At 44.5% G+C, this 11,628-nt stretch overlaps 1 protein-coding gene across 2 annotated transcripts in view; it reads left to right on the top strand.

The window, feature by feature from the left end:
- Tbc1d25 (TBC1 domain family member 25) overlaps nucleotides 1-4,990 on the top strand; it is a 20,250-nt gene extending 15,260 nt beyond the window's left edge. The window contains exons 4-7 of one of the 2 annotated variants that reach the window (XM_050160912.1): nucleotides 225-269; nucleotides 2,457-2,584; nucleotides 2,724-2,912; nucleotides 3,157-4,990. In XM_050160912.1, the coding sequence (XP_050016869.1) occupies nucleotides 225-269; nucleotides 2,457-2,584; nucleotides 2,724-2,912; nucleotides 3,157-4,518 (1,724 nt within the window). In that variant the 3' untranslated portion in view covers nucleotides 4,519-4,990. The remainder of the gene's footprint in view (nucleotides 1-224; nucleotides 270-2,456; nucleotides 2,585-2,723; nucleotides 2,913-3,156) is intronic. The other variant, XM_050160911.1, reaches the window with a different exon arrangement.
- Nucleotides 4,991-11,628: the final 6,638 nt, after the last annotated feature.

The following is an 11,628-nucleotide window of genomic DNA, read 5'->3' as shown; positions in this document are numbered from 1 at the left end:
GGGAAGGGGGAGGAATAAGAAGAAAGTATTTTCATATGTGTTTATGGAAATGTCATAATGAAGCCCATTACTTTGTGTGCTAACTTAGAAAACTTAATTTAAAAAAGAAAAAGGGGGTCTAATGTAGAGATGGCTCAGAGGTTAAGAACACTGCTGCTCTTCCAAAAGACTCAGGTTCGATTCCCAGTGCCTAGATGGCAGCTCACAACTGTCTGTAATTCCAGTTCCAGGGGATCTGACACCCACGGCAAAACACCAATGCACAGTAAGTAAATAAATAAATAAATAAATAAATAAAATTTAAAAATATTCCATATGAAACTGTAAAAATATTAGAAGATAAGAAAGGAAACTATAGTGAACAAAACTGCAAGGGGAAATAAAGATAGAAAAGGAAGAAATCTCTGCTGATGTCATGGAGCAGGAGTGGCTAAGGTCAAGCATAGAATGGTTTCCTTTGTCAAACATACACAACATACTTCTCCACTAACACTTTTTCTAAGATAGGTCTAGGCTATGAGGTAAGGCTAATGAGGCTATGATCCTAGAAATAGGGATCTACCATTTCCCAGCTATAGAATCTTGGTCACTAGTTGTTCCAAACCTTTTTGGTCATTTTCTGTTCAACTGGAATGGTAATAGCACCTTCTATCATTTTGGTGGCGAGAACTATCATTGATATAAGATCTGGAGTGTATGCTGTCAGACTTTGGTGTTGTAAGGAGACTGCTTGTTTGTTCCCGGCTGCTCAGCCCCAAAATAATCACACAGAAACTGTATTAATAAGTCACTGCTTGGCCTATTAGCTCTTGCTTTTTATTGGCTAGCTCTTACATCTTAATTTAACCCATTTCTATTCATCTGAGTATTACCACATGACTGTGACTTATTCGCAAGGTTCTATCTGGTGTCTGTCTCTGGTGGGGCTACAAGGCTTCTCTCTGACTCTGCCTTCTTTCTCCCAGCTATTCTGCCCTGCCAAGTCCAAGACAGATTCTTTATTAAGCAATGGTATTCACAGCATACAGAGGGGAAGCCCACATTACTTTGGGCCTGGGCTTCATATTCCACTTCTTTCATTCACTAGGTGTGGGACCTTGAACAAGTATCTATAGACCTATTTCCTCATCAAATAAATAAATAAATCCAAGAGGGGTGACTACACATATAGTCCTTTAATTCTAGGTATTGGGGAAGCTAAGGCATAAGTTGGTTCAAGGCCTGCCTGGACTAGAATAAGTTCAGGAACAGCCTGGGTAACTTAATGAGATACTGTTTCAAAAAAAGGTTTTTTAAAGAGGTCTCATGATGTAGCTCAGCAGTAGAGCACTGGCATAGAACATGTGATGCCCTGGGTTTGATTTTCCAGGACTATCCCATCCACACTCACAAATAAATATATTTTTAAAAGAATAATATCTAGTATTTCCATAGAACTGAGTATCTGAAGGTCAGAGGACAACCTCCACCATGGCATTGAACTCGGGTTATCAGACTTGGTGGCATGTGCCTTTACTCACTGAGCCCTCTCACTGACCACCAGGTTTATTTATTTATTTTGTTTTGAGACAAGGTCTTACTATGTAGCTCTGGCTGTCCTGGAATGTGCTTTGTAGACCAGGCTGGCCTCAAACTCACAGAGATCCACCTTCCAAGTGCTGGGATTAAAGGCATGCACCACCAGGCCGTCAAGTATTTTTTTAAATATTTATTTATTATTTATTATGTATACAATATTCTGTCTGTGTGTATGCCTTCAGGCCAGAAGAGGGCACCAGACCCCATTACAGATGGTTGTGAGCCACCATGTGGTTGCTGGGAATTGAACTCAGGACCTTTGGAAGAGCAGGCAATGCTCTTAACCACTGAGCCATCTCTCCAGCCCCGTCAAGTATTTTTTAAAAATGAGATAGAATCTCCTAGCCCAAGCACTGGCCTTGAACTCTCCATCTTCCTACCTCAGCCTCCAGAGTAACCGAGATTACAGACCTGCACTGCCAGGCTCAATAGATATTATTTTTTTTGGGGGGGGTGGTGTTTTGAGACAGGGTTTCTCTGTGGTTTTGGAGCCTGTCCTGGAACTAGCTCTGTAGACCAGGCTGGTCTCGAACTCACAGAGATCCACCTGCCTCTGCCTCCCGAGTGCTGGGATTAAAGGCGTGTGCCACCATCGCCCGGCTAATACTATTTTTTCTTAAGGTTAATCTGTTGCTTCAGTGCCTTGCAATAAATATTACTTAAATCATTGAAATATTAAAGGCTTCCCTGCCATTTTGTGAAACATTTCTCATGTAAGAACTATTCATAGCTGATTTTTTTAACATTATTTGGATGATACAGGGAAGAGGGAATAGACATCGTTTATTACCCGGCATGTAGCTAGGCTTTAGAGGAACCCAGCCCTGTGATCTGGGTTCACATACCTGTTCTTATAGTGCTTCACTCTGTGTGCTCAGGCCCATTGCTGGAGGACTGGGACATAATTAGCCCCAAAGATGTCATTGGATCTGATATCCTACTGGCTGAGAAGCGTTCCTCACTGACGACAGCTGCCTTGCCTTTTACACAATCCATCCTGTCTCAGGTGATTTCAGGAGACTGGGGGGCCCCAGCTGGGGTTGGAGGGAAAAGCCTACCTGGGACTCCCATTCCAGAGTATGCTGGTTGGCATTTGCCCTAACCTGCACAGAGACCTGTAGCTTCTTTTCTTCCTTTCTTGCCAGGTGGGCCGTACATTGTCTAAGGTCCAGCAGGTGCTGAGTTGGTCATATGGGGAAGATGTCAAGCCTTTCAAGCCCCCTCTGAGCGATGCTGAGTTTCACACATACCTGAATCACGAAGGCCAGCTCTCCCGTCCTGAAGAATTGCGTTTGCGGATCTATCATGGTGGTGTGGAGCCTTCCCTTCGAAAAGTGAGCCCCCTTGGTCACTCATCACTCTGTGGTGGCTCATGAGAGACATTCAGTGGAACACACTGTCATAGGTAGAGTAGAGAGAGTCCAAGGACAGAGGTTCTATTTCAGGTAGGTCAGTGGCAGGAAGACAGACTACCACAAGGACAGAGGCCATAAGAGACAGGGTGGGTGGTGACTAAAGACATGGGTATGGCAGATCCCTAGTTGAAGCTCAGCCTCATCTCCTTTTATCTCTGGCTAGGTGGTATGGCGGTACCTCCTGAATGTGTACCCAGATGGACTGACAGGCCGTGAGAGGATGGACTACATGAAACGGAAGAGTCGCGAGTACGAGCAGCTCAAAAGCGAGTGGGCCCAGCGAGTGAACCCCGAGGACCTGGAATTCATCCGCAGCACAGTCCTCAAGGATGTGCTTCGCACAGACAGAGCCCATCCCTACTATGCAGGGCCTGAGGATGGCCCACACCTACGGGCCCTACATGACCTGCTTACTACCTATGCTGTTACCCATCCACAGGTATCATACTGCCAGGGCATGAGTGACCTGGCATCACCCATCCTTGCTGTCATGGACCATGAAGGGCATGCTTTTGTATGCTTTTGTGGCATCATGAAGCGCCTGGCTGCCAACTTCCATCCTGATGGTCGTGCCATGGCCACCAAGTTTGCCCACCTCAAGCTGCTATTGAGACATGCTGACCCAGACTTCTACCAGTACCTGCAAGAAGCAGGAGCTGATGACCTTTTTTTCTGTTACCGCTGGTTGCTGCTGGAGCTTAAGCGCGAATTTGCCTTTGATGATGCTCTCCGAATGCTAGAGGTCACCTGGAGTTCACTGCCCCCTGACCCTCCTGAACATGAAGTCGAACTTGTTGGACCTCCGAGCCAAGTGGCAGACACTGGCTTTGGTAGCCACAGGGGACGGCCAGTAAGTCAGAGGCACATGCTGAGGCCTGCTGGTGGAGGAAGCAGTGCTTTTGAAGATGCTGTTGTCCACTTAGCCACATCTAGCCAGGGACCGAGTGGTGGGGGACGTCTCCTGAGACAAGCCAGTCTGGATGGTCTCCAGCAACTCAGGGATAACATGGGCCCCAGGAAGGATTTTCTAGTCCAACTAGCCCACCCAGCTACCCTCATTAGCTCTAAGTCCCTCTCTGAGCCCTTGCTAAACTCCCCAGACCCACTCCTCTCCTCTTCTTCTCGGCCTGATTCCCCATCTTCTTCATCTCCTCCATCTACACAGGAGGCTTCTCCTTCTGGTGACATAGCTGTAGGATCCCCCTTGATGCAAGATGTAGGATCTCCCAGAGATCCTGGGAAGTCCCCACCACCCCCACCTCCAATGGGCCTTCCCCCACCCCAGGAGTTTGGCCGAGGGAACCCATTCATGCTCTTCCTCTGCCTGGCTATCTTGCTGGAGCACCGTGACCACATCATGCGCAATGGGCTGGATTACAATGAGCTAGCCATGCATTTTGACCGCCTGGTGCGGAAACACCATCTAGGGCGTGTCTTGCGCAGGGCCAAGGCTCTCTTTGCCGATTATTTGCAGTCTGAAGTGTGGGACTCTGAAGAGGGGGCTGAGGCCACAGCTCCATCTTGATTGTAATCCTTCCAGCTTTCCAACCCCAATGGTACTCTATTCTTTTGTCTTGAGGGTCTACACAGGGCATTATTCCCTGCCTACCATCCCCAGACATGTTGGAGCCTGGGGTCCTCTCACTGGGTTTGAGTGTGTGTGGCTCAGTGTTGGCACTGCCCATGGAAGCTATGGCCTCTTCTGCATTTGTTGTTGTTTCTAAACTATACACACACAAAGATCACTGTGGCACGTGTATTTTTCTACTTCCTGGATATTATAGAAGTTACTGTGGGCTCTTTGGTTGATGGGACTGAAATAACTCAATTGATTTAGAGCGGCTCCTGCTTTCTCTGGCACAGGGGAGTAGCTGGTGAAAACCAGGTATTGGTGAACCTGGCCCAGGGACTGCTCTAGAAAAGGCTAAATCTGTGTTTGATTGCTTGGTTGGTTTTGGGGGTATATCTGCCTATCTAGAATATAAAGGTCGATTTGATATCTGTGGATGTTATTTCAGGACCAGGCACAAAAAGATGAGGAAGAGAGAGTTTCTAGCTTAAAAAGAGGCAAGATTTAAAAAAAAAAAAAAAAAAAAAAAGGCGACACAGGCCTTTAACCCCAGCACTCGGAGGCAGAGGCAGGTGAATCTCTGATTTCAAGGCCAACCTGGTCTACAGAGAGTTCCAGGACAGCTAGAGCTATTATACACAGAAACCCTGTCTCAAAACAAAACAAAACAAAAAAAACCACACACACACACACACAAAGAAAAGAGGCAAGATTCACTACAAAAATTGGGAATTTGTGGCCTAAAAAGAGAAACATTTCGGCCACTCATCATTTCTAGAATCTGACTCTTTTCTGGGGGCCTGTCCAGTACATGATGCTGGCAGCCCTGAGCAGAGGTCTAAGGTTTTTTAGCCTTCTACGTGCTTTGAAACCAGCTTGAGGGACTGCTATGCCATGCTTAGAGCTCTAAGCTATGTTTCCAGCGGATGGATGCCTATCCTAACCATTTCAGCATATTGCCACTAACATGGATCAGAAAAACCAATCACTGATAAAACTTGAGCCCTAAAACAGTTTGCCTAAATCTTTGCAAGATAATGATAAAAAATCAGGTTCTTGGGACTGAGTGATGGCTCAGTTTCTAAGAATACTCATTACTCTTGCAGAGACCTGCATTCAGTTCTGAGCACCAACATGATGGTTCACAACCATCTGTAACTCCAGTTCCAAAAGATCCAATTCTCTTAGGACCTCTGTGGTCACCAAGTGTGCACAGGGAATATATACATGCATGCAAGCAAAACACTCATTTGTGTAATAAGATAAATCTAAAAAAAGCTCAGGTCCTTGCTCAGGCTGCAGTGGTATGCACATAATTCCCAGCTACTTGGGAGATGATAGGAGAATCACAAGTTCAAGTCTAGCCTGGGCTACAGAGTGAATAATCTGTCTCATAAAAGGCAAACTCTCTTCCCTATTTACCTAATCAGAATGTGGAGGAGCTTTCTCTCAAGGAAACTGTCCTGTACTAAGGATATGATAGATGGTGGATGAGCTAACTGGGGTCCCCACATTATGACCTAGCTATGCCAGGTCTGACTAGAAGTTATGCTGCCAGAGATGATGGAACATCAAGAAAAATATCTTAGCTGCTTGTCCCCTACCACATTGCCATGTGGGTGAGGGTGACCCTTAAAAGGTTCTTATCCCCTAGTATTGGTGGGGAAGGAGTAGTCACTTGAAGACCAGGACAAGGCTTTTTGTGTGCAGGGTATTCAAACAGTGGATCTACCAAGTATACACTGAATAAGGGGCTTGGACCCATGGGGCTATCCATAATAATAAGAATGTAAGAACTTTCTGGGGACTCTATATATTCCTCTCCTCAGTAACTAGCCAACTCCCTATGGAGTATGTTCTATTATTAATGAATTCTGGTTTTTGTTTTGAGACAGGATCTCTAGCCCTGGCTGTCCTGGAACTTGCTTATGTAGACTGGCCTCAAACTCAGCTGTCTGCTTGACTCTGCCTCCTGAGTGCTGGGATTAAAGTTATGTGCCACCATGATTAGCTTTAATCTTATGTGTAGGGTTGCCTGCATGTATGTCTCTGTACCACTTATATGCCAGATGCTTGCAGAGGCCAGAAATTGGTGTCAGATCCCCTGGAACTGGAGTTACAGATGGTTGGATCTCCCATTTGGCTGCTGGGAACCGAATCCAGGTCTTCTGGAAGAGTAGCCAGTACCCTTAAAACAGTGAGCCATCTCTACTGATATTTAAAGGGTCATACAAGCCAATTCTGTGTATGACAGCTTGGACCTTAGAATGCCAAACGAATCCATCCTGTGAGCAGGAGGCTTGGGCTCTGAAAGGCAGAAACCTCTATTCTTTCTCTAGGATACTTAGACTTTCTGGTCCATTTCAAGATAGCAAGTGATATAAGCGGCTAAAACCACTACTAGAGAAACAGCAGAGGAAAACAGGTTCCAGGGCCAACAAGGTGGCTCAGTGTGTACAGGTGTTTGCCACCCAGCCTGATAAGCTGAGTTTGATGCCCAGGATTCACATGGTGAAAAGAGAGAACTGACTCCTGCACGTTTCCTCTGACCTCCACATGTACCCCCCCCATTACACAAAATTGCATAATCTAATAAAAAAAAGAGGTTTTTTTAGAGCCAGGCAGATGCACAAACTTTAATCCCAGCACTCGGGAGGCAGAGGCAGGTGGCTCTCTGAGTCCACCCTGGTCTACAGAGCAAGTTTCAGGACAGCCAGGGCTATGCAGAGAAATTCTGTCTCAGAAAACCAAAAACGTGCACGTATATATTTTTATGTATATTATACATATGTGTTTGATATTTGTGTGTATATAATATATAAATACACAATGCATAAAATACAAATATATTTTATATGTATATGCACACACACATGTATATACATATATATGTACATATATATATTCACCTTGTAGACCAGGCTGGCCTCAAACTCATAGAGATCTGCCTGCCTCTGCCTCCTAAATACTGGGATTAAAGGTATGGACCACTACCACCCAGTTTTTTTTGTTTTTGTTTTTGTTTTTTTTTGGATTTTCAAGACAGGGTTTCTCTGTAGCTTTTTTTTTTTTTTTTTTTGGTTCCTGTCCTGGAACTAGCTCTTGTAGACCAGGCTGGCCTCAAACTCACAGAGATCCTCCTGCCTCTGCTTCCAGAGTGCTGGGATTAAAGGTGTGCACCACCACCACCCGGCCAGTTTTCTTTTTTTTAAAGAAAACATGGGTTCCAGAAATTGTAGCACAGCTCTGAGACCCATGAAGACATAAAAAGCAGTCTTTTTTCTTTTTAATAGCAATCTTTCTTTTATTTAACTTTTAAAAATTATTTGCTTTTAATACAGTGGTGTTTTGCCGGCACCTCTGTGTGAGAGTGTTGGAGTTACTAGAACCAGAGTCACAGACAATTGTGAGCTACCATGTGGGTGCTGAAAATTGAACCTGGGTCTTTTGGAAGAGCAGCCAGTGCTCTTAACTGCTGAGCCATCTCTTTAGCTCCATAGGAGGCAGTCTAGAACTGGTATGTTTTGAGAGACAGGTGGCTGGAGGCAGCAAATACAGTCTATGTTAGGGGGAAATGCAAGTTATTATGGCTCCTACCCTTTCTCCGTGTTGCATTGGAGAAGTTTTTGCCTGTTCTCTCTTACTGAAGAAATTCACTGGATAAAAGCTCTTGCTGGAGGACCAGAATTCTAAACCCAGGACCCACAAGGTAGGAGAGAACATTACTTCCTGAAAGTTGTCCTCTGATGTCAACATGTGTTCTCTCGCTCTCTCCCTCACTCCCTCCCTCTCTCCCACACTCCCTATATCTCTCTTCATCTCTCATACGTACACACAAAATTACAAGACAGTGAAGATTCATACAGATAAGGAAGGTATGTCTACCACAAACACATTTTAAGCTTGAGATATAGAGAGCTATAGATACAGTTCTATCTTAATTTGCTTTCTATTGCTATATTGATAAAGACCATGGGCAAAAGCAACTGAGGAGGAAAGGATTTATTTCACCTTACAGCTTTCATCATGAAGGAAAATCAGAGCAGGCACCTGGAGCAGGGACTGACGCAGCGCTTCCTGAGAGGTAGGGATGCTGCTTTATTAGTCAGGGTTCCCTGAAGTCACAGAATTTAGGGATTAATCTCTATATAAAGAAGGATTAAAATGGTTTACAGGCTGCAGCCCAACAATGACCGGCTGGGAATGGAAAGCTCAAGAACCCAGCAGTTGCTCAGTCCGCAAAGCTGCCAGTCTTAGCTGGTCTTCAGCATATGCTGGGGTCCTGAAGAAGTAGGCCCTAATGTTAGTAAAGGAATGGATGGTCTTGCTTGCAAGGTGAAGGTAAACAGGGAACAAAAACTTCCTTCTTCCACATTCTTATACAAGCTTCCAGCAGAAGACATGGCCCAGATTAAAGGAGTGTCTTCCCACCTCAAGACCCAGACGCATATCTTCCAGCCTCAAGATCTAGATTAGAAGTGGACCTTCCTACTTCAAATTAAGCAAAATTTCCCCTACTGGTGTGCCCTCCAGTTTGGATTTAGTTCATTCCAGATGTGCCCACATTGTCAACCAAGAATAGCCACACAGCTTTTACTGGCTTGCTCTCTATGCCTTGTTGAGCTCATACAACCTAGAACCACCTGCCCAGGGATGGCACTGCCCACTGTGGACTGGGCCCTCTTTCCATCAATCATTTTACAAGAAAATGTGCCATAGGCTTGCTTACAGGCCAATCAAACGGAAGCATTTTCTCATATGCGGTTCCCTCTGCCCAGATGACTTTTGTCAAGTTGACCAAAACAAAAACAAAACAAAACAAAACAAAAAAACCCAATATATAACTTACTTAAATGGAAAATGTGCCTTTTATATTAACAGTTAAAAACTTAGATACCAAGTTTTTAGGGCACAAAGAGCATCAATATTAAAGGTTGCAGGTGTGGCTAAGTGTTAGAATATTTGCTTAGAATGCACAAGCCCAGTTAGAGCCTCAGCACTACGAAAAGTTGTGTGTGTGTATGTGTGTGTGTGTGTGTATTCTCTAACCATATGTAATAAAAACTAGCAATAACAAGACACTAGAAAAAAATAACTCCCAGTTTTGAGACACTAATCCTTAAATGAAAGACAAAATAAATATTTAAGATAATGAAAGTATTGCATGCAAAATTTGTGGAGCAAAGAAAATTTGATTAATAGAAGAAAATATATAGTTTTAAACACATTCTTCAAGAAAGAAAGGAGGGGCTGGAGAGATTGCTCAGTGGTTAAGAGCAATGGCTGCTCCTCCAGAATTCAATTCCCAGCAACCACATGATGGCTCACAAGCGTCTATAACTCCAGTTCCAGGGGATCCAGTGCCCTCTTCTGGTCCCTATAAACACCAGATACATATGATGCACAGACATGGATGCAAGCAAGACACCCATACACATAAAAATAAATACATTTTTAATTTTGTGTTTTAAAGGAGCCACACATGGCAGCTCACACCTGTGGTTCCCAGCTCTCATGAAACTAAGGCAGGAAGACTGTTGTGACTTAAAGGACAACTTGCGGTGGTGACACACGCCTTTAATCTCAGCACTCGGGAGGCAGAGGCAGGTGGATCTCTGTGCGTTCGAGGCCAGCCTGGTCTACAAAGGGAGTTCCAGGACAGGCACCAAAGCTACAGAGAAACCCTGTCTTGGAAAAAAAAATTACTGGTCTGTAGCATGAATAGAAAAAACCCAGAGGAGGGGGCTGGAGAGATGGCTCAGTGGTTAGGTGGTTAGGAACATTGCTTGCTCTTCCAAAGGTCCTGAGTTCAATTCCCAGCAACCACATGGTGGCTCACAACCATCTGTAAAGAGGTCTGGTGCCCTCTTCTGGCCTGCAGGCACACACACAGACAGAACATTGTATACATAATAAAATAAATATACATATATATATATAAAAACCCAGAGGAGACAGATATTGGAGTTTAACCTGAAGATCAGAAAAGCAAAGCAGCCAAGCCTCTAGAGGGCTCTTATCTCTATCAAATATTCAGACTGAAAAAGAGCGAGTTCCTGTCTTATCCTGCCTTATATTCCTCTCTAGTGCTAGATTATAGACGTGCACCACCACCGCCGGCCTGTATGGCTAACTAGTGTGGCTGCTGGGATTAAAGGTGTGTGCCACCACTGCCTGGCCTGTATGACTAGGTGGCTGTTTTGCATTCTGATCTTCAGGTATGCTTTATTTATTAAAACACAAATGAAATATTACTACACTGGTCAGTTGGGGTTACATAGTAAGACCCTTCCCCAAAAGTAAAATAAAATCCACAGTGATCTACAATGTCATCCCAGAGACTGAATCAGGAGGATGACTTGAGCCCAGGAGTTTGAGGCCCCCTTAGGAAGTTAGCAAGATCCCAGTTCAAAATATAAATAAAGTTGGTCATGTACATCTGTAGTACTAGGCAGGAGGATGGAGAGTGTGAAGCTATCCTGGGCTATGTAGTGAGTTCCAGGCCAACCTGGAATACATAAAGAGGCCCTGTCTTTAAATAAAAGAAAGACATTTCATGCTGTTTGTTAGGAAGATTCTGGTGATGTATTAGTCTTTACTTTTTTTTGTTTTTTGTTTTTTTTTTGTTTGTTTGTTTTGTTTTTCGAGACAGGGTTTCTCTGTAGCTTTGGAGCCTGTCCTGGAACTAGCTCTTTTTTTTTAAATATTTACTTATTTATTATGGATACAATATTCTGTCTGTGTATGTCTGCAGGCCAGAAGAGGGCACCAGACCTCGTTCCAGGTGGTTGTGAGCCACCATGTGGTTGCCGGGAATTGAACTCAGGACCTTTGGAAGAGCAGGCAATGCTCTTAACCACTGAGCCATCTCTCCAGCCCCCTGGAACTAGCTCTTGTAGACCAGGCTGGCCTCGAACTCACAGAGATCTGCCTGCCTCTGCCTCCTGAGTGCTGGGATTAAAGGCGTGCACCACCATCCCATCGCCTGACCCAAGGTGCCAAATCTTAGTGGGAGCAGCATCAGTGTGCAGATAGCTTAAAACCACAGATAATGGTATTATCCCC

Source organism: Alexandromys fortis, unplaced genomic scaffold (assembly GCF_014885135.2).
Source record: "Alexandromys fortis isolate MF-2015 unplaced genomic scaffold, M_Fortis_MF-2015_v1.1 scaffold_83, whole genome shotgun sequence".
NCBI classification, from domain to species: Eukaryota; Metazoa; Chordata; class Mammalia; order Rodentia; family Cricetidae; genus Alexandromys; species Alexandromys fortis.
This window is presented reverse-complemented; position numbering and strand designations above follow the sequence as displayed.